General features: G+C 61.4%; 4 protein-coding genes across 9 annotated transcripts in view; all 4 read right to left on the bottom strand.

Moving 5' to 3' along the window:
* Positions 1–1,208: 1,208 nt before the first annotated feature.
* LOXL4 (lysyl oxidase like 4) lies at positions 1,209–5,803 on the bottom strand. The gene is made up of 14 exons (XM_065746090.1): positions 5,533–5,803; positions 5,151–5,329; positions 4,861–5,072; positions 4,408–4,446; positions 4,092–4,317; positions 3,821–4,004; positions 3,551–3,705; positions 3,118–3,285; positions 2,808–2,970; positions 2,464–2,707; positions 2,099–2,214; positions 1,888–2,024; positions 1,649–1,760; positions 1,209–1,565 (listed from the first exon to the last, which is right to left on the bottom strand). Exons 1-14 carry the CDS (start codon positions 5,801–5,803, stop codon positions 1,495–1,497), a joined length of 2,277 nt encoding a protein of 758 aa, XP_065602162.1. The 3' UTR covers positions 1,209–1,494.
* A 1,899-nt stretch (positions 5,804–7,702) lies between these two features.
* PYROXD2 (pyridine nucleotide-disulphide oxidoreductase domain 2) lies at positions 7,703–11,487 on the bottom strand. Of its 2 annotated transcripts, XM_065746434.1 has the most exons (16): positions 11,127–11,487; positions 10,851–10,870; positions 10,578–10,671; positions 10,432–10,505; positions 10,199–10,345; positions 9,954–10,098; positions 9,781–9,842; positions 9,593–9,690; positions 9,344–9,485; positions 9,116–9,250; positions 8,962–9,034; positions 8,727–8,883; positions 8,492–8,646; positions 8,296–8,402; positions 8,090–8,210; positions 7,703–7,998 (listed from the first exon to the last, which is right to left on the bottom strand). In XM_065746434.1, exons 1-16 carry the CDS (start codon positions 11,254–11,256, stop codon positions 7,916–7,918), a joined length of 1,743 nt encoding a protein of 580 aa, XP_065602506.1. In that variant the 5' UTR covers positions 11,257–11,487; the 3' UTR covers positions 7,703–7,915. The 2 variants fall into 2 exon arrangements, with proteins under 2 accessions (XP_065602506.1, XP_065602505.1); XM_065746433.1 differs by lacking the exon at positions 11,127–11,487 and having other exon boundaries at positions 10,432–11,004.
* Positions 11,488–11,794: 307 nt separating this feature from the next.
* HPS1 (HPS1 biogenesis of lysosomal organelles complex 3 subunit 1) lies at positions 11,795–16,788 on the bottom strand. Of its 5 annotated transcripts, XM_065746118.1 has the most exons (18): positions 16,606–16,772; positions 16,368–16,505; positions 16,158–16,300; positions 15,850–15,958; positions 15,507–15,667; positions 15,323–15,425; positions 15,137–15,241; positions 14,957–15,026; positions 14,786–14,853; positions 14,160–14,327; positions 13,913–14,089; positions 13,778–13,845; positions 13,565–13,687; positions 13,422–13,491; positions 13,190–13,330; positions 12,943–13,056; positions 12,765–12,847; positions 11,795–12,485 (listed from the first exon to the last, which is right to left on the bottom strand). In XM_065746118.1, the coding sequence occupies exons 1-18, from the start codon at positions 16,708–16,710 to the stop codon at positions 12,323–12,325; spliced, it is 2,109 nt and encodes a 702-aa protein (XP_065602190.1). In that variant the 5' UTR covers positions 16,711–16,772; the 3' UTR covers positions 11,795–12,322. The 5 variants fall into 5 exon arrangements, with proteins under 5 accessions (XP_065602190.1, XP_065602191.1, XP_065602192.1 ...); XM_065746119.1 differs by lacking the exons at positions 11,795–12,485; positions 12,765–12,847; positions 13,190–13,330; positions 13,422–13,491 and having other exon boundaries at positions 12,950–13,056; positions 16,606–16,778; XM_065746120.1 differs by lacking the exons at positions 11,795–12,485; positions 12,765–12,847; positions 12,943–13,056; positions 13,190–13,330; positions 13,422–13,491 and having other exon boundaries at positions 13,602–13,687; positions 14,160–14,355; positions 16,606–16,779.
* A 588-nt stretch (positions 16,789–17,376) lies between these two features.
* Positions 17,377–20,855, bottom strand: part of HPSE2 (heparanase 2 (inactive)) — a 76,671-nt gene continuing 73,192 nt past the window's right edge. The window contains exons 10-12 of the mRNA XM_065746553.1: positions 18,513–18,658; positions 17,638–17,784; positions 17,377–17,563 (exon numbers count right to left, since the gene is read on the bottom strand). Coding sequence (XP_065602625.1) covers positions 17,398–17,563; positions 17,638–17,784; positions 18,513–18,658 — 459 coding nt within the window. The 3' untranslated portion in view covers positions 17,377–17,397. The remainder of the gene's footprint in view (positions 17,564–17,637; positions 17,785–18,512; positions 18,659–20,855) is intronic.

Genomic DNA, 20,855 nt, shown 5'->3' with positions numbered 1-20,855 from the left:
GGGTGGGCCGAGCAGGATGGCCTGGGGAAGGGCTGGAATGTGCTGGCAGAGGGACCCTGTTTACATCCGCCACCCTGAACAGCACGATCCTTGTCCGGCTGTGGGGAGGGCCGGCCCTGAGCGCGGACCAGGCTGTGATGTGGGCTGCGCTCCCCACCCGGGGGCTTCCTGCCCTGCCCCGGGGAGCGGTGTGGGCAGCCAGGAGCTGCCTTTCCCTCAGTGCTGCAGCGCTCTCTGTATCACCTTACCACCCACAACCCTCCCCTACATTCCATGCATGACACAGAGTCTGTTCTGCCACCCCAGAGTTCTTTGGGCCATCGTCTGTGGGGCTCTCATACCCTCAACAGCAGGTGTGGAGCACTGCCATGTATCACCTCCACCTCATCCTGGCCACCCCGTGTCCCCTGGCTGTCCCCAGCGTGGTGGTGAAGGAACCGGTCACAACCCTGCTCTGCGGCTGCTGGTCCTGCTGCCAGCTGGGCTCTGTCTCAGCCAGGTGGCCTGGCCAGCGGAAAGTTTTGGGGCGAGAGGATGCTCTCACATGGAAAGCATCTTTCAGCTGTCCGGCAGTGAGCAGGGGGGTTTGGCGCAATGAGCCTCCATAAGCACGTTCCTTGCCACGGGCTGTGCTTGGGGCCACTGTCCCTCGTGGCCCCTCCACGTGCGGGGACCGGCACGTGGGGACTGGTTGTGGCTGCATGGAGCAAAGCAGGGGATGGAAGCCCTACGTCCTGTACTGGTGCATGGGGGTGGGGATGGGATGCAAGCAGGAGAGGGTGGCAGAACCTGGTGGCATGTGGGATCGGATTCTCATTTATTTCCTTTTTGGAGAAGGGTAAAGAAACAGAGTAGGGGTATGCTGTTCTTGTGTCTCCACCCTGTGCCCATGAGCAAGGGCTTCCAGGGGCAAAGCTGTTCCATCTATGCTCCAGGGATGCAGGTAGCTGCCAGGAACAGCCTGGGAAAGCCCAGCGTGGGCTGCACTGTGGCAGCTGGGGGCTGGCTGCCGGCCCGCTTTGCCACAGAACTGGCTGCCCTGCTGTGTGCATAGGGTCAGCAGGGTCAGGGACAAAGTGGCCCAGCCTGCGGGTACTGCTGGCCAGGAGCCGGGGCTGTCTGGCACCAGACCCACAGGGCAGCATGGGAACTGGGCTGGAGGGTTAGCAGGGTACTCCATGTCACCACACAGCATTCCTGTCCCATTGCACATCACCTTTATTGAAAACATAACCGGTGCACGGGTGGCAGTGCCTATGGCCAGGCAGGCTGAGGTAGTTGTCCGGGGGGGAGCACCAGAGCCCTGGAGCTGGGGACCCCCCGGCAGCATGGAGCTTGGCCCCTGCACCGTCCGTGATGCTTATCTCCATCCTCCGCAGCAGCAGAAATAAATAGGGCAGGCGTTGAGTCCCTGAGCTCAGGCAGGTGCTGCTGCTGCAGCCAGGGTAGGGGCTGGGGTGCCCGTGGGTGCAGGGTGAGGGGTGAGATGGGGGCTTACACCAGGTTGTTGACGAGGCGCTCACGCTGCTCCATCTCATTCACTACGTCGGCACCATAGGCATCACCTGGGGAGAGTGGTGGCGATGGTGGGATCAGGACGTGTGGCAGCCCGTATGCGGTCACCCTCTGGTGCCCCCACCCTCCTTACTCGTGTGACAGCCATGCATCCAGATGCGCTGCCCATCATACTTGCACTGGCACCGCAGTACGTTGTTGGAGAAGTCTGACTCGGCCACCTCGTGCTTGGGGTTCACCACCACCTGGGGAGAGCGATGGGCACGGGGCTGGGGGCACCACACCTGCTGCACTGCACCTTTTTTGGGATGCCAGCAGTGCCAAAGGTGTCCAGCCCTCCTCTCCCAATGTGACGTCCCTCCGTGCCCATACCTGGAAGGTGTAGCTGCCTGGCAGTACATCGGTGATGTCAATCCATTGGCAGTCAATGTCGTGCCGGTAGGTGTCCCAGCAGCCCACGCTCACCCCCTGCTCCCCAAAGTTGGCACAGGCGAAGCGACGCTGCAGCCCTGGAGACAGAGAGGGGACATAAGAGATGGCAGGGCTGGGGGTGTTGCTTTGCCCCACTGTGGGTGCCACCTACCCGCGGGGCAGTTGGTGTCCTCCAGGCAGAAGCTGGCCTTGTGCCCCTCTGCCACCTTGGAGCCGTTGAGCGTCAGCAGGTCATAGTGGGTGAAGACTTCTATGCTGTGGAAGTGTCTGTGGGGACAGAGGGTGAGTGGGGCCAGGGCAGGACAGGCAGCACCTAGAGAAGAGCAGCTTCGCGCAAATTACAGCTTAGCATCCAAATAAAGCCCTAATGACAGTGCCAGCCCGGACGCTGCTAATTACTCCGGGCGGGACGGTTTCTGCCAAGGGTGGGGGCTGTGTAGGAGGGACACAGCCGTGAGGAACGGAGCTGCCTGCCCTCCTGGTTCCCAGCCTGGCCCCAGGACATGGGAGACTCACCGGTGACACTGGTGCCAGGTCCAGGCATGCCGTCCCATCCGGGGTCGGAAATCGGCTCTGCCCAGGTTGTGGATCTGGGAGGAGAAGCGGAGCAGGCGGCGGTGGCCGTAAGGCCACTGCATGGTGTCAGCAGAACGGGATAGGCAGCGCTCCTCGTGGGCGCAGTACAGCAGCCCCAGTGGGCGATCCTCTAGGTAAGCTGTCTCCTGCACCAGCTGGGCGTTCATCACCAGATCCGGGGCATCTGGTGCAGAAGGAACAGAGTCAGTGGCTCCTACCATGCCACCCCCTTCTCTGGGCAGGTCTGGGTCCCACCAGGAGGATGGGTACCCCTGGGTACTCACGGGTGGTGCAGGTGACCCCTGCCGAGAAGCGTCCCCCGCCACTGGGGCAGTGCACGGGGCCATGACGCTGGCACTGATGCAGGGCCAGCTCTGTACCTGTGCAGCGCACCCCACTCATCAGCACCTGCGAGGCGTCGGGGCTGCCTGCCCAGTACCAGGTCTCCTGGCAGAGTGGGGCACAATGCTCAGATCAGCCCTCATCCCCCACTGACAGTTGCCAGCATCACTACCAGCACTACGCGGGCTTGAACATATGTGCCCCAGGGCTGTCTTCTATATGAATGCACCCCAGCACACTCATGATGCTCACCTGTAGGGCATGGCTGGCAAAGCCCAGCCCCAGCTGCCTGCAGACCACCATGGCTTCGTTGAGTCCCCACTGAGCTCCACACACCGCGCCCCACTGCAGCCTTCCCTGCACTGGCACCAGCACCTCCACAACACCCTCCTCGGGACTGCGGCCCCCAGCCAGGCGCACCTGCGGGCAGAGGGGCTAGGAAGGGGCTGTCGTGGGGCAGGAAGCCCTGTGCATCCTTCATCCCACATGACCACTTTCAGCATGTCCTGCAGATCCCACATCAGTGTGGCATGAGTTGCTCTGCTTGTCCCCATCCCCTTGGGCTGCTCCAAGCATCCATAGCAGGAAGGGAGCTGCATGGAGGTGCTGCACAGTGGGGTTCTGAATGGAGGGGCTGCACAATGGGGCTCCGTATGAAGGGCTATACAATGGGGCAGAGGCTCACCTGGCTCTGGAAGTCCATGTGGGGCACGTGGCAGCGAACGGCCGCATCATCATCATGCTGGCACCCGCTCTGCTCACCCTCCTGAAAGCGGCAGTCACCCAGGGAGCGCTCATGGCCAGTGCAGCGCACCTCACTCATGTGGATGGGTCCCAGGCCTGGAGCAGAGGGAGCACTCCTGCCTCTGTGCCCACTCCGGATCCCCCTGTATAACCCCAGACTGGGGGACAGGAGAGACCGGGGGAGGGGGTCCTTGCCCTTCATCCACCTCACCTTGACCCATCTGTGCTCCCAGCAGTGCCTGCCTGGCCGTGCCATAGCCCAGCTGCCGACACACCACGCTGGCTGCTGCCAGGTCCCAGCGCCGGCCGCATATGGTGCCCCACTGCCCATGACGTAGCACTTCCACCCGGCCCTCGCCAGCATGGGCACCCGCTCGCAGGCGCACGGGAAGACCCTGGCATGAGGAGGGGGCACTCAGTGGGTGCTGCCTGGCACTGGGTGCCTGTCTTGGAGTTGGGAACAGGGCTGTGCCAAGGCTCACCTTTCCCAGGGAGGCTTTGCGGGGAGGTTTCTTGCCCCTGTTCTTGTCCTGCTGGAAGGCAGGGCCAGGCACGCAGCTGACAACAGCATGCATGCCGCGGGGACAGGCATGCTGGCTGGGGGCTGGGGGAGCCAGCTGCATGGGGCAGCGAGACAGATGGGGCTCTGTACCCCGGCACTGCACCCGGTGCACCCAGAAACTGCTCTTCTGGCTCAGGTTTCTCAGGCTGCCGGAGGAGAGCAGCAGGAAGAAGTGTAAGTTTTTTTCTGGGAGAGAGTTCCCGTGCTGGTGACTCCTGCCCAGGTCTGAGCCCTACCTGGAGCTGGGGTCCTTCAGCTTCATGTTCCAGAGCTTCCTGCAAGGAGCAGAGCCAGGAGGTTTAGGGGTTCAGCCCCACTGCACGGTGGGGTTCTACCCTCAGTGACAATCCTGTGCCAAATCCTGCTGTACTGCATGCCCAGGCGGGACGACATGACGCCTGGCACCAGCAGGGACTCATTATGGGCTGTATTTATAGCCCAGCACAAGGCTTGGCTCTCCTGCGCCCGCACCCATGCTTCACAGGACAAAGCAGGGAAGCATCCCACAGCCCCTGGCTGCTGCTGAGCCCACGTTGAAATCCCAAGGAAGGGGACACAGGCATGGACCCATGCTCCACACCCCCCGATAACAAGTGCATCCCATCACTGGCAGCCTCACTCCACCATGCCTCAGGTCCCCATAATGGATCCATCCAGCCCTAACCCATAGCACATTCATCCAGCCCTACCGGTAGAAGCTGGTGTTGACATGCTTCTCACGGGGGAAGCCCAGCGTCCCACACACTACGCGGCTGTTATTCTGGGTCCAGCCGGCGTCGCACACCTGCCTCCAGCGCCCGTTGTGCTTCACCTCCACCGCTCCCTCCACCACTGGCATGCTCAGCTTAGCCCGTGCCAGGATGGGTTTGATTCGCACCTCCTCCAGGCTCAGCCCTGGCCCCTGCCAAGCGGCCACGGTGGGTAATAGGACCCACCCTAGACTCCCAACCATCTCAATGGATGCATGGACCATACTCACCTCTCCCAGGGCAGTAGGGACTGATGTCAAGGGAAGGTCACCACGCAGACGCTGCCCTGAGCACACCACACCGGCATCCTCGCCGTGGTGGCAGTCACTTGTGCCCCAACCGTTGTGGGCACAGTCAGCCAGAGAGACCTCATTGCCCCCACACTGCACATTGTCTAACCAGATGGGACCTGGCAGGATGGAGAACCAGCGGTCACCATGAAGGAATCACCCTAGACCCAATGGGTGACCCCATGCTGTCCCCCTCCTGCAATACCCCATGCTGTCCCCCTCCTGCAATACCCCATGCTGTCCCCCTCCTGCAATACCCCATGCAGGTTTCCCCCACCAGCCACTGTCCATCCAGCTCCCACCCACCCCAGCTGCCCCCTACCTTCCCCCTGGCCGTAAGTGGCACTGTGGGTCCAGGTGATGGCTGCGGTGTAGCCCAGCTGCCGGCAGGCGACGGTGGCCACGTGGAAGTCAAAACCATCATCACACACGGTGCCCCAGCGGCCCTGGTACAGCACCTCCAGGCGGCCCTCCCCAGCCGGTCCCCGAGGCCCTGCCAGCCTCAGCTGCACCCCGAGCGGCTCCTGGGTGCTGGGGGCCACCTGACACAGCACCAGCACCAGTGGGAGCAGGATGGGTCTCAGCATCACCATCGCAGCTCTGGGGTGGGATGCCTAGGGACAACATGACACTGAGCCCCTGGGGAACACAGCATAGGGGTGCTGCCCTCCTGTACCTCACAGCATGGTGATGGTTGGAGCTGTGTTATGTCTCCTTGCACAGCAGTAACATCCCGGTCCCTGCCCTGTACACAGCTCGCAGTCCCCCCTCCCTGGGGCTCAGCCCCACATCTACGTGCTGTGTACAGTCCCTGTCCCACACTCAGTGGGTGGCCAGCAGCTCTAAGTACTGCCCTTATTGCTTCATGTCTGCACCCTCGGCTGTGGGTGAGGATCCCACAGAATCCCCTTGTTCCTCACTTGAACCCAATAGCCTCTCCCTCCTGCATGCAGCACCCATCTCCACCCCTCTCCCCCTGCATCCCTGCAGGCAGCACTAGGAGCTGCTGCCCCCCGAGTGGCCTCAGCCCCCCGGCACTCACTCTGGCTGTCGGTGAGGGGACGAGGTGTTGCTCCAGCCTCCTTCCAGCAACTCTCCTGCAGCCGAGCACCGCCTGCTGCTGCTTTTATGGTGCGGCCGCCCCGGGTGGGGGCACACGCAGCCCAGCCCAGCCCCAGCCCTACCCCCCCTCCTCCTCCCCCCCGCACACGAGGCTCAGAGCCCAGCCCTTCACCCTGCCCAGCTGGAGCCTCGCTCTGGGGTAAAGCGGCTTTTGGGGGATCAGAGCACGGGATGATGAGCTTGCTGCGCCCTGCCCCTAGAATGAAGCCAGGACCCTAGCATGGGGGGCTGTCCCCCACCCAGCATTCATGGCACCATACAGCTGGCCGCAGCTAGGCAGAACATGAGGCTGCTGGATATATCACCCCAAAAGAACCCCCTGCTGCTGGGGGGGGGATGCGGCAATGGTGCCAGTACTTGGGGAGCACAGAGAGCAGGGGAGGGGGGCTGTGGGGGTCCCTAGGTGCTACATCCCCCATTGGACATGCAGATAGGGGATGTCCGCCCCCTAACATGCTCTGGGAGCAACTGTGGGATGGGGACGACAGCGGTCCCCGGGGCCACCTGGCATGGGATGGGGATAAACAGGAAGCACCCGTGCCCTGGTGGTGGCCACCGGCCGGCCAGGAATGTGCCAGTGGCCACTGGGCTGTTTGTTTGGAGTGAAAGCAGCCGGTTCCTGCCGGGAGGAGCCAGGAACAACACGGCCAGGAATAGCCCATGAGCTCATCTCCACGTCCTGACAGATCTGGCAGCACCCCAGCACCCCACCGTCCCACACAGAGCTCTCCCATGGCTGTGGCCATGCCCTGACACTTGGTACGAGCATTGCACTTCGGGATGACCCCTCTTGTTGTCACCTCAGGGTGACAGCGGCCACCAACACCTGCAGCCCCGTGCAGCCGGTGACTGCGGCAGCTAAAAATAGGGCTCTGCAGCAGGGCAGCCCCGTGCGCGGGAAGCTGTGGGCAGCGGGGCGGGCGTGCGGGGCTATTCTCAGAGGAGTGCGGGACTATTCCTGGCCGGTCAATATTGATTCAGGCGGTTCAGGTGCAGCAGCGCAGCCCGGAAACGCCATATTTAGGGCCCAGCGGGAGGAGAGGCCTGGAGCTGAATCGGGAGCATTGTCCCCTGGAGGAAGAGGGCAGGGAGAGGATGTGAGCTCTGTCACTGCTCCGCGTGGCTCTCAGCAGCAGCACGGGGCAGGATGCTGGGAGCATGGCACACCCCAGCAAGGGGCTGGCTGTACTCATTCACCACTGGGTGACACATCTGTCCCCTACACAAGCAGACATAGTGCAAGCGGCCCTGTGCAGCCCACACTGGGTGACACGGGGTGTGCTCTCACTCAGGCCCCAGGGTATTGCAGCCTGAAGTGCACAGGGAGTTGCACAAAGGGCAAAACCACAGGAAGAGTTCTAAATGCAGAAGCCAGGGCTCGGTTTATTTCTGTGGGTGCCACAGCACTGGTACACTTGACTCCTCTCGAGACACCGCACCAGCCTGCACTGCCCTGTTCAAAGGGGATGCTGACCCTTGTGCTTGACTTGCTGCATGGATAGGAAGCAAGGTTCCTATGCAGGGTTCTGCATAGGGCCACTGGAAACAACCGCAGCCACATGCCTTTGCAGGTGAAGTCAGTTTCACCGCTGCCACCGTAGGTTCCTGAGGTCCCCAAGGACCACCTGAGCTGCGTTGCGTCCTGCTGCACCCATCACACCTCCTCCTGAAAAGTAGCAGGAATGGGGCTGCAGTGTTGGTCTGTGCCTGTCCATGTCCTTCCCTCTTCTTGCAGCCCCATTCTAAGCCTTGCTCACCGGGATGGGCTCCGCTCCCACACAGATATAAGCCTGCGACTGGGGACCGGTAGGTCGAGTAGGATGGCGCTGGCCGGGCAAAGTAGAGCTGGTCCAGAGACATCCCTCCATGAAAGATGTTCTGCAAAGAAAGCCCACCCAGGTACTGTGTCCCCTCCCCAGTTGGTACCAGAATGATACTCAGAGCCCAGCCTGCTGACACTCACCCCACCGGGCAGCCCGAAGATCCTCTCCAGGTCAGGTGGTGTCAGGATATCCCTGCCAACGACGGACGCCTTGAAGCCCGGGGCATAGTCTTCAATGCAGTTGAACACTATGGAGATTCGGAGGCACTGGTGGCTCTTCCCATAGTCAGGGACTGGTGTATTGGGTGTTATCCTGCTCAACACATGCTTTACACACCTGTGTCTGCATAAGCATTCCGAGCCTGCTCATCCCAGGGCTGCCCGCCTTCCAGCTCATATGGGGTATACTGGGTGAACAGGGAAATGACGTGGCAGCCAGGAGGGGCCAGCCCTGGATCCAATACTGAGGGAATGCACAGCTCAATCATGGGCCTGGGGGAGAGAGACAGCCACAAAACATCCCCCTGGCACAACCAGGGCGGTGGGCAGTGGGTGAGTTGGGCACCTCCTACCTGCTGGAGGGGTGCCCATGGGCAGCCTCGGTGTAAGCCTGGTGCAGGAGGTGCATGCCCTCACAGTTGAGGTGGATGGAGCAGCAGTGGTGGGGCAGAGGTTGGCTGTCACGGGTGCTGGGGGCTGCCAGGAAGCTAGGCAGCCGATCCACTGCCACTGGGATGGGAACCATGGGGTGCATTAGCATTTCAAGAATGCCTGAGAGAGGATGGCAGGGTTGGTCCTTGTCCCTACCATTGATTTTGGTGACAGGGGAGCGCGTGTCGAGCTGCTGGATCTGCCGCACAAAGTCCTCCGGCAGCTGCTCCTGGGATGAAGAGGGCACCGCTGTGATGGGGTGACCCAGCTGGGAAGTGGTGCTATGCCAAGTGCTATGGTGGCCCCATACCTGGGGGGTGAGCTCCAGGAAGGTGAGCTGGGGGGAAGCGTTGGACAGCACCACTTTGCTCCTCACCTCCACTCCGTCTTGCAGCACAACACCCTGCGCCCGCCCATCGGTTCCCAGCAACACACGGCACACAGCCTGGGCAGAGGGAAGGGCACTCCACCCAGTTCATTTCACCCACAGCCAGCAGCAGATTTCCCACAGCTCTCACTGAGCCCAGAAACCCCATACCTGCTCCGTAAAGATATGGGCACCATGGGCGGCTGCGGCACGGGCGATGGCTTGGGACAGGGCCCCCATGCCCCCAGCCACGTAACCCCAGGCACCGGACTGCCCCTCCAGCTCGCCCATGATGTGGTGCAGCAGCACGTACCTGTGGGTCAGTGAGGAGATGAGGTCCCCCATGGCAAGGACGCCCTTATGTGAGCTCCAGTGGCCAGCACAGAGCCACAAGACCCAGGCTGAGGATGGGACTCTCACCCACTGCCAGGGGTATGGGGGCTGCTCATGGCCCCAATCACTGCATCTGTTGCCAGGGTGGCCTTCAAGGGCTCTGACTCAAACCAGTGATCCAGGATCTGGTCCAGGAGATAAGGAGAGGCTCAGGGGCAAGCTGTAGCTGAGTTCCCCTGAGCATACAGGGTGGTGCCACAGTTGCCAGCACACACCTTGGAGATCGGAGCTGTCAGTACTTCGTAACAGTAGGGCAGCTGCCGCCCCAGTGCCAGCCCTGTTGGAAAATGCAGCTCTGAGACCTGCATGGCTGCACCAGGAGGTGGCCACCAGCGCCCTGGGCTGGGCCGGCCACCATCACCATGAGGATCCCCATGTCCCCACACACCTGCCTGCATCAGGGGCCACAGGGCACGGAGCCTCTGCAGCAGGGAGCCCTGCCCTAGGGCAGCTGTATCTGCAGGGGGAGCATCCAGCAGCGGGCTTATGGCAGACACCAAGCCTCCCATGAACTCCTCATACTTAGGGTAAGCCTGAATGGGGACAGAGTGGCCAGAAGGAGATGCCCCACCATGAGAATCCCTACTGCTCTGCTGGGCAGGGCGGCTCCTGGGCCAGGTACTGCCTCTGTACCTGTGCATCCTTCTGGGAGAACTGGGCGATCTGCCTCTGGGTCTGGGCCATGTCGTGCCCCAGCAGCAGGGAGCGGGGTGGGCTCCTGTCCTCCAGCAGTGGGGTGAAGGAGTAGGGGTCCCGGGGCAGCACCCTCAGGCCATGCTGCTGCAAGGCATAGGGTCAGGATGGAACCTGCAGGGATGGCTGGGCAGCAGGCTCGCCTCACCAGCATGCTGAGAAGGGAGCAGTACCTGCAGCTCCAGCTCTGCATAGATCTGCGGGCGCAGCAGGCTGAGCAGGTAAGAAGCACGGGAAAACTTAAAACCTGAAGAATATGGGATGGTGAAAGATGCATTGGGTGGGCAGCAGGCAGGGGGATGTGGGGCACGCAGGGTACCTGGTACTATCTCTTCAGTGACAGCTGCACCACCCAGCACATGGCGTTTCTCCAGCACGGCCGTGCGCAGCCCTGCCCGCTGCAGATAGGCAGCCTGTGGGGAGCGTCTCACTGAGGGTGGCATGTGCTCCCCTCCTGCACACAGTGACCCCATCCCCTCACCAGGGAAGCCCCTGCTTCCCAAACCTCTGTAAAATCCCCAGTCCCAGTGTTTGCTGCAGACACTCCTCCCAACACCCCCCACCAGGTGAGCGTTCTCCTGTTGGTACTCACTGCCACCAGCCCGTTGTGCCCTGCAAGGAGAGAGGGGGGTGAGCCAGGACAGCCCCATGGCACCCTGCATGGCACCCAAATAACGGGACTCTGGACATGAACATGCAGGCAACAGCAAACATACTCTCCACCCCTACACTCCTGGGCCCCAACATGTTCCAGCTCAGACCCCTGTGCCAGTAGCACACCAGGGAGCTGCAACACACACCCATCCATGCCAGACCCAAGTACAGCTGAGGGCTGCCCCATCCCTACTAGCTCCTGGCCTCTTGTTACCTGCCCCAATCACCACTGCGTCATACTCTCGCTGCGGCCGTTCTGTGGTCCTGCTATGAGCCAGGTGCTGTCCCCGCAGCCTGTGGGCAGCACAGCTCTTACTCAGCCCTGCACGGAGCCCAGACGCCATCTCACTGTGGTGATGGCAGCTCCTGGACTTTGCTTTCACGGCTGTAATTCCCACACGGCTTCCAAGGCACGGGGTGGGGACAGGGGGCCCAGGGCAGGGGACGCCTTGGCATGTTGTGTCTCAGGGCTTGTGGGAATGCTGGGCAGCACACAGCACCCACAGCTGAATCTCAGCCACGCTTTGTCTGGGGCACATGGAGTGGCTGGGGAAGCAGATGGGCACCATCCCATGGTTAGAATCTGCCTTATGCTTGAAGTCCATGAAGCATGGACAGATCCAAAGCACCTGGCCGGGTAAGCAGCCACTGAGTGCTGCAGGGAAGGGGAGTGCAGACCCTCCAGAGCAGCTGGGAAAGGGACAGCCTGGGCTGGACTTGGCTCTGGCCCCAGAGCTTTGCTCAGCAGGGCAAATTCCTGCCCAGCAGCACAGGGCAAAGGCCCTGCCATGGCCCAGTGCTCCCAGAGCCACAGTGCCCAGCCCCAGCTGTGTAGGACAGCCAGAGCCCCTGGAGCAGAGGGAGCTCAGACCGCTTGCACATGCACCGACAGCAGATGGGTCTGGAGGACACATGAACTGCCTCAGCTGCACCACGTGCAGGCACACAGCTCGGCACCAATGTGTCCAGGAGCTGCACACAGGCAGGGGTGCGCAGGATGCACTCCACATCGCCAGGCCTGAGGACCCCAAACCCGCAACACTATGTTAAGGGGTGAAGATGGGGGTCACGAGGTGCAGACTGCAGCACAGATTTGGCTATGATGTTTTGTTCTTTGGCCAAAGCCAGGTGGCGAGTCCAAGCCAACATCATAAATCCAGCTCTGGAAATGCACTTTTCAACAAGCCTGTGATTTGCCAAAAAGCTCTCAGCCCCACTCCCAGCCTGTCCCAGGAGACTGCTGGGTGCTTGCCAAGAGGGAGAGGGGGAGAGGCGGGTAGCACAAGCCCTGACCGGGTTGCAGGACAGCGAGGCTGCACGTGGCTGCCTCCAGGCACAGTCCAGCTCACGCACACCCCCTGAAGAAGCAGCATGAGGAGCACCCACACCCGCTTTAATCCTGATCCCAGCTCAGAGCAGGGGGATGCGGGAGGGCTCCCAGAGGCGCTGGGCCAAGTTGGAGGCTTGCTGGACTACCAGCTCAGACGGGATGATGCCCAGGTGGATGGTCAGCAGCTCATAGCACTTCACCACCTCCATCTGCTGGTTCTTGCTGTAGTAACGTAGCAGCTTCCTAGGAAGGAGAAGTAGGGATACACTGAAGGGTATGGTGCTGGCTGCACCCCTTGGGAACCAAATTCCTCTAGGAAGCTTCTGGCAAGGACATCCTTCTCTGCTGTCTCCTGATCACAGCACCAATAAAGGAATATGGGCCGTGCTATCCAGATGGCACCACAGCACTGGTGCCACCCTGCAGGCTTCCGTGTCCCCAAGTACACCTATTTGCATGGGATGCCCATGTCAGCATGTGCCCTGTTTCCTCTACCCAATGACAGAGCTGGGGACTGCTCACCTGTAGTAGTCCCCTGCCAGCATCCCGATGGGTGCAGAGTCATCAGATAGAACTGGCACCTCCATCACCTCCAGCTTGTAGCCCTGGGGATAGATGACAGCAGATGGCAGGGTTGTTCAAGGGAGGGGACAGACAAGGAGCCCCATGGTATGGGGAGAAGGGGGCTCAGCCCACTTACTAGCTCATTTTCAAACCAGAGAAAGTAGGAGCAGCAGTAGTCACCATCCTGCAGCATGAGGGTTGTGTAGCCCTTCTGCAGGTACCGCCGGGCCAGTGCAATCAGGGACCACACCTAGGAGAAGGGGGGGACTCAATGCCTGATGACAAACCTCCAACCACTGCCCCCTCCCACGGTCCCAGCACAGTCCTCAGCACCCGGACCCATAGCAGCACGGTGCCTGGCCCAGGCACTGCAGGACCACTACCTTGCTCCTGACAAACTCAGCGAGGGGACCCTTGCCCAGCTCTGAACTGGACTTCTCTGTCACGCTGAGCGACGGTGCCATCATCTGCCCAGCCGTGCGGTCGACATAGATGAAGTGCACCAGGCCAGGAAAGTCCTCCAGGTACGTGAGGCTGGTTAAGGGTATCCAACCACTTTGGTACCCCATGGAAACCTCCCTCTCTCCCCCCACCCCATCCTGGCCACAGGGACAGATATGACACCATTGTGATATTGCGCCTGCTCTTCACCAGCAGGAAGTCTCGCCAGTCCAACAGCTTCTCCCTGCGAGCAGAGGTGCAGTGAGCAGCAATGAGGACCCCAAGCTGCAGGCATTCCCCACACCCTGCAGCTTCACCTCATCAGTTTCTGAGCTCGGTCCCGCAGGCCCTGGGACAGACTATGGCTGGTGGGGGTGAGGAAGAGCTGGCGATACACAGAGCAGAGCTGTCGCTTCACAGTGCCCAACACCTGCAGCAGCCTAGGTAGAAGGTGGGGAGGGGAGGTTAGCTTTGGGGTCTGCATTCAGGCAGAGCAAGGATCCCATTCTCTCTGGCTGCCCCATACTCACTCCGAGTTGCTCCCAGCCTCGCTCCGGGAGAATATCTTGTTCTTAAATTCCACCCAGGCATTCTGCAACTAGAAATGGGGCTCAGTGTCCAGCCACGGGGACAGTGGCATGAGGTCCCTACATTCCCACACCCACCTGCACATCCTGTCCACTCAACTTCTTCACAAACTTGTCCATGCGCTGCCGCAGCTCGGCCAGAAAAGGGTGGGCACGAGGGGCCCCCACCTCCTGCCCCTCTTCCAGCTTCTTCTCCAGCACCAGGAACCCATCCAGCAGTTGGTGCAAGGTGATGGCCACGTGGCTCGTGGGGCTCTGCCATGGAGAGGGGACATGGGTCAGGGAGGAGCCAGCCCAGCCCTGCTCCCCTCACCTTACAGCTTACCTTGGTCAGGAGCACAAGGGAGATGCCAGGCCACAGTGGGAGGCAGTGCATGGTGTGTGGCATCAAGAGGCAGCTGCCATCCCGCATGTTGGCCTCCAGGAAGATCCTCCTGGGGTTTGAAGCTTCGGGGAGCAGAGGGCCCAATGTCTGGAGCAGATCCTCTGCCATCTGGGCAGAGGGGAGAGATGCTCAGCCCCTGCATCAACCCAGGGACGTGGTGATGGAACCAACATCCTGAAAGCTGCAAGTACCCCACAAGAGCAGGAGACAGAATGGAAGGTGCTTGGAACCAGCAAACACCTTCTGCAGAGACCAGCAAATGCTTGCAAAGCAGTGTAGGGAAGAAAGCCGTCCAGAAACACTGAGGCAGCAGAGGGAGACACCAGACTGCTCTGAGAGCCTCAACCCTGTGCCACAGACAGACATCAATGGGAATGCTACAAAGCAGTACTCCAGAGCTGTCACACACAACACAACGGATGTGCCACATGTCTCCAAAGGCTGGGACACTCGTAGCCATGGTGAGATATAGCAAGTGAGATATGGCAAGGACCAGAGACAACAAAGAGCACCAGAACAGGCTGGGAAGGCATGGATACAGGTGGAATCATGTTGCCCATACTCACCTGGACATCTGCAGCATCTGCATCCCCATCACCCACCAGCTCAAGGCTCTCCGACCAGCTCTCACTGCCTGCAGGAACGCAGCAGCTCTGCTCTCCCTGCTGGTCCCCCATGTAGCCCCAAACCTTCTGTGGGGCAGGGGAGCCCAGGGCACTGCCCAATCTGGCACTCACCTGTGCTCTGCCTGCCCGGTGAGGGCTCAGGTGTGTAGTAGACTTCAGGCATGGACTGATCATCAGTGTCCTGTTAGGAGGAAGGGCTGGCTCTGCTGTGCCATGACTACAGGGCAGCATTGCCATTTCCCACGCTGCAGCTCCCAGCTCTGTGCCCCCTGGGGATGCCACCACTCTCACCTGATCATCTGACTCCTTCTCTGTAGCCCCATGAGAGCTGGAGCGGCTCATAGGGATGCTCTCACTTCTCTTGGGTCCTTGTGGCAACACCTTCTCTGCTACAGGCTTCCAAGAGGAGATGGAAAATCAAAGCCCGACCCACAAGATATTACTCTCTGGGGGCACTCCAGCCCGCTCCCCCCATACCTGTGGGCTGAGCTCTTCGTCAGCACTCTGGCTGGGATACAGGTCCTGCACCAGGAGGATGAGGGTGAGCAGGTCGGCAGGGCGGATGGTGCTGGCATTGCGGCTGTGGGATTGAGAACAGAGGGGTCAAGCAGCAGGGCCAGCAGCTCTCCTGGGAGGGTAGTGGAGCCAAGGCCAGGCGCACCTGGAGTAGAAGGCCAGCAGCTTGGTATGCACCAGAAGGAAGGCGTGTCCCACCTCGTCCCCACCACGCTCGGGGCTGGCGTTGATGTGCTGCACCACCTGTCGCTCCAGGAACTCGATGCACTGCTCACATAGCTGAGGGTGGATCAGCCGCTCCACCGCCTGCGGTGTGGGTTGGGATGAGGCTGCTGAGCCAGACAGACCCAAACGCACAGCACCAGGGCAGGGCTGCTCATCACAGACCAAAGATCCCCACCAGGGGACCTTCCCCAGGATGCAGCACCACCCACTGCCAGCCTGGAGGAAGCCCTGAGATGTTCTCAGCAAGTCCCAGGGAACAGTACCTCCACAGCAAAGCTCTGGTCCTCCTCCCGCAGGCGGATGTATGTCTCCAGCAGCCCCCTCAGCAGGCTCCAGACACGCTCCCGCTGCTCTGAATCTGCTGGCCGCAGTCTGCAACGGCCCCAGAGCATGAGCCATGCACGAGATGTCCCAGATGGATGGACATCCCAAACCCCAGTGGCACCCCAGCGAAGGTACACCCTCACTGCCGGGGGGTACCAACTACAAGATACGCTCCCACCCTCCCATCCCAGCAGCTCCCCCAGCAGCCCTGTGCCCCAGCCCGTGCCAGTTGGTGCTCCCTGCTCACTCCTTGCGGATGAGGTGGGCATCAAGCGTGACGAGGCCGCAGTGAGCCTCCACCAGGCGCCGCAGCACGAACAGCGTCCTGCGCAGGTCGTCCTCGCTCTCCGTCCCGTCACCGTTCACCGCGATGTACAAGCAATCCCCAAACTGCAACGGGCAGCAGCGTCAGAGCACAGGCGTGGCCGCCCCCCCGGCTCCCCCCGCCCGGCCCTACCATGTGCAGGACGTGGAGGTGCTGCCCGCGCTCAGCCCTAAAGCAGGTGTAGGTGTCCGACAGCTTCTCCAGCAGCGCGGTGCAGGAGATGATGAGGGGCGCGAACAGCGTGTTGAGGCTGTCCTCAAGCGCCGGGTCCTGCGGCACGCCCCCGATTCAGCGTCCCCCGACCCCGTAAGCCGGCCCGCACCCCGCCCGTCCGCCCCCCCCGGGGCCGCCCCGTCCCTTCTCACCCCACCTGCGCGGCGGTGGCGGCGGGCGGCCGCAGCCGGCGGAGGAAGGCGGCATCGGCCCAGTAGAAGAGCAGCTCGGCCGCGGTGCTGGCGATCAGCACGCACCGCATAACCCGGCCCGGCTCCGGGACCCCGCGGCTCCGCCCGCCCCGCTCCGCTTCCTGCTCCGCCGCGCGTGACCGCCGCGCCCACGCGCGCAGCGCCTCCGCTGGCCCGGCGCGGCCCTGCAGCGCGCACCCGGAGTGCTCCGCTCCGGTTCCGCTCCGGTTCCGCTCTCGCCCCGCTCCGGTGCCGCCCCGCGGCGAACAGAAGAGGCGGGCGCGGTGGGCAGCGCAGCTTTATTACCCGTCGCGCTCCGTCGCGGTGCGTCCCGGCTGCTCCAGCCCGCACCCCCCGCTCCCGCAACCTGAGCCGCCTCCGCCCCGCACGGCGCGGAGCTCCTCATCACCGCGGGCCTCATTAACTTAATTACCGACATTCACAGCCGTGGCCCCGCCCGCGTGGCTCCCCACGTCCCACGGCGTCGGGGCCGCGCTCGCGGAGGCAGCAGAGGGAGCTGCTTCCATGCGCGCTGCGAGCTCCCCGCACGCGGGGCGGGCCCGGCCCCGACCCTCCCGCTGGAGCCCCGCAGTTCGGCCGTCCGTGCGCGGGGCGGAGCGGGCACGGGTGGTGGGAGAGGGTCCCGGGCCCGAGGGCGTCCGGGCAGCGGGGAGGAGGTGCGGTGCGGTGCCCGCGCCGTGCTGCCGGCGTGCAGCGCGTCCCGGGCAGCGAGCGGTGGGTCCGTTGCGGGCCGCGGGCTATCGGTAGCGGCAGGCCAGCGCGTTCACGTTCTTCACCACGTAGAAGCTCATGGTCAGCGGAGGGATGACCAGCGTGCGGCCGGCCCGCAGCGGCCGGGGCTTTAGCTCGGGGAGGGTCCCGTCGTCCACCATGGCCAGAGGCTGCCCGTTGAGCTGCACCGACCTGCAGGAGCAGAACAGGGTCAAGGGTGCGGGACCGAGGGCGGGATGGTCCCCAAGCAGGAGACCCGCGCTTACTTGGAGTGCAGCCCATCTCCGCCATAGGGCTGCAGCAGGTACTGGTGGACGATCTTATCCCGCAGCGTCCCCGCCAGTTTGATTTTCTTCCGGGAGCGATGCAGGTTGATGATGTACAGGGTGATGGAGCCCCGCACGTAATTGTGGCTGCAAAGGGGAGAGCGGGGGCTGAGGGGCGTGTTGGCATCTGCTGCGAAAGCATCACCCCGGGAAAAGGGCCTGGGGCGTGTGTGCAGCCATCTGAGTTGGACATCACTCTCCGCAGGGAGATGTCACCTCCCCGTCATGACAGCTTCCCAACTTCCCCTGCTCTCCTTGGCCAGAAGTGGCACTGCTCGAGGGGGTCCCTGCAGCTGGAGGCAGCCCTCCCCAGGACCTTGCAAGGAGGAGGCTGAGAACCAAGGGAGCTCGGTACGTGAGTGGCGTCTGCCCCCCACCACCCCGCACACCCAACTGACAGCTCCAGACACTGATCCTCTGTCCCCGCTTAATCAGACAGCCCCAAACAAAGGCTATAAAGCACTTTGCACCTGTCAGTTACTGGACAAGGTTTCCTACCGAGCTGGAGGCATGTTGAAAGCATCTGGATTGTGTAAAGAAACAGCCTCTCCTCCTCCACAATAGCAACTTGTGTCTGCAGAGGAGGTGGCTGCCTCCCCCCCACCCTCCCGTACTGCTTGCTGGGGCGCTTTGAAAGACCTTATCAGTGAAACAATGAGCAGGCTAGGCTCCTAGGCAGGTAACCCGACCGACCGGGGGCCCCTTGTGAAATCCACCCCCTTGATCTTTGCTGCCGGGGCTGTCCGGCCGCTGTCCCTGTTCCCAGGCGGGTGCTGCCCCACGGCCCCCAGCCTCCCTCACTGTGCATGGCTCACTTGTGGGAGCTGGTGCAGTGGGCGTAAATGCGGAGCTTGTCACGGATCACCCTGCCTGGACGGGGCTTTCTCTGCAGACCGGCCACGTGGATGGCCAGCACCTTGGGTCCGATGAGCCGCTTGTACAGCAGGGACAGCCAGTAGTCCTGCAGGGCAGAGAGGAAAGTCAGCAGCACCAGTCCAGGAGAGTTTGCGCTGACTGGGTGAGAATATTCCATGCCAGATGTCTGCCTTGGGGTGAGCTTTTATTTTTTGGCAGAGATCAAGCCAATATGGCATAGCTGTTTCCAGGAAAGAGATTAAGGAAGGAATACATAGCTTTGCACGCCAAGAGACACCGATGTCCTCTAAAGGAACTCAGGCTGTGCAGCTTGGTGGAAGGCAGCCTGGATGCTGTCTTACATCCCATGGACCCATACACGGCCAGGCTGCAGACCCACACACAACCCCACGTGGGACAATGACACCTTCCACTCCATTGCTGTGCAAGGCTGGAGACCCCCAGTCTCTCCCATGCTCCACAATGGTTCTGGAGACCGCATGAGTGCTCCACTCCCCGTGGGTATTTCTCCTCCTAAAGCCACCCATGGAGCTAAGCACCCATGACCATAGTGCAGGGAAGCCAAGTACTCAAGAAATAGGAAACACTCAACCCCTGCACACATGCCTTAATGATACAGCCTTTAATTACGTCACCACATACTATTTTTTCCCGCAGGGCATGGCCTCGCTCAGCACACAGGATGGGCCCCAGGCCCTGGGGAGGGAAGTGATGCTGTGCGCTGCTGGCGGCCACCGTCTGCAGGGCCCCCCGCTCATCCGCTGCAGAAACCAGGAGGTGTGCGGTAAATGAAGCAGGGTTATGGGGAGGGAGGGGGCATTCTCAGACGGCCGCTCTGCGGGACGGGATTCTGTCCCTGTCACTGCAGCAGCAACCAGCCAAGAGGAACACCCACCTGGCCCGTGCCAGCTGTGCCACTCGGCCTGGCATAGGGACATCCATACCTGCCTCCCACTGGCTGGATCAGCTTTGGCCAGAGGGCTGGAGGAAAACCTCCTCCTGGCCTCCTCTTGCTGCTTCTGGCCAAGCCATGGGGCATCGTGCCACACCAACATCATCAGCATTTCTTCTCCAAACCCAGCTGCTGATGCTGTTCCACACCCATGTTTGGGGTCTGCCAGCCTTTTCCTATCAGGGAAACTCCCTCCCTGCTTGGGGGCACCTCAGGAACATTGCTGGTTAGCAGGCAGCTTGATGGATGAGTAATAACCTGGGTTTATGGTGAAGCCAAAGGTGAACACAGACCACTGTGTTTAGCCCCGTGGATGTGAGCTGAAAATGAGTAAGTTCAGTGCCCTGAGCTGCCTGTTAGCTTTTCTTCCTAGCAGCACTGTGAGGTTTCTTGCCTTCTCTGCACATTTCCACCAGCAAGATGCTGGTTTTGCTGGCAAATTATCAGAGCAATAGATGTTAGAAGACACAAAGGGAGTCCTCAGGGTCTTGGTGGCCACCCCTCAAGTTCCATGTGCTGTTGATGCTCCCCTGAAAGCTGTGGCTTAGCAGAGCCCTGGGTGCTGTGGCTGCCAATCACCTTAGCAGAGATGCTCAGGGCAGCGTGCTGACCACTGTGTCCCTTCAGCAGGAGAGGAAGCACAGTGATTTTACCCTGCTTGGCAGGCAGGGTGAGCTCTGAAGCCTTACTTTCAAGAAGGATGTGGAAGCACCAAAGAGAGTTCAAAGCAGGGTCAGAAAAATGACCCAGGGGCTGGAAAAGGAGCCTTTTGCTGCAGCCTGGAGGAACTCAAGCCATTCAGCTTGCTGCAGGGAAGCACTGAAGACAGCTGCAGCTTTTCGCATCATCACAAGCCTGCTTGCAGCAGGGGCCAAAATCATGTTCCTGGCAATAAATTACCAGGAGCCAGTGACACCGAGTATTTGGATGATGAATTGCACACGCACCCAGCATGACAAAAACAAAACCTCTGGGTGTGGGCACTTCCCCAGCTGCTGCGGGGCTTTGAGCACCAGTCAAAATCCCATCGGGGCTGCTGGGCACCTGCAGCTATAACTTGTTTTGTCTCCTGTTCAGATGGTCGCCAGCGTGGGAAGATGGGTCTTCATGCCCATCTCTGAAAAGAACAGGGTGGCTTTTTCCCTAGTTGTGTCTGTCACCTCTTCCATGCATCCTTGTGGCCACCTTGCAGCAAAAAGCCACAGCCTGGATGGAGCAGCGATGCCTGAAGTGATGCACAGCTCCATCCAGCCCACTCACAGCAGGACCAGGGCCTTGGAGCCGAGAGCTCCTGTGGTGAGCCATTATACAGCCATAATGCTAGAGGAGG

The sequence above is a fragment of the Cyrtonyx montezumae genome, unplaced genomic scaffold (assembly GCF_038088225.1).
Source record: "Cyrtonyx montezumae isolate F1298 unplaced genomic scaffold, pur_monq_1.0 scaffold_4, whole genome shotgun sequence".
Classification (NCBI taxonomy): Eukaryota; Metazoa; Chordata; class Aves; order Galliformes; family Odontophoridae; genus Cyrtonyx; species Cyrtonyx montezumae.
The sequence above is the reverse complement of the archived record's forward strand: the minus strand, read 5'-3'. Positions and strand labels throughout refer to the sequence as shown.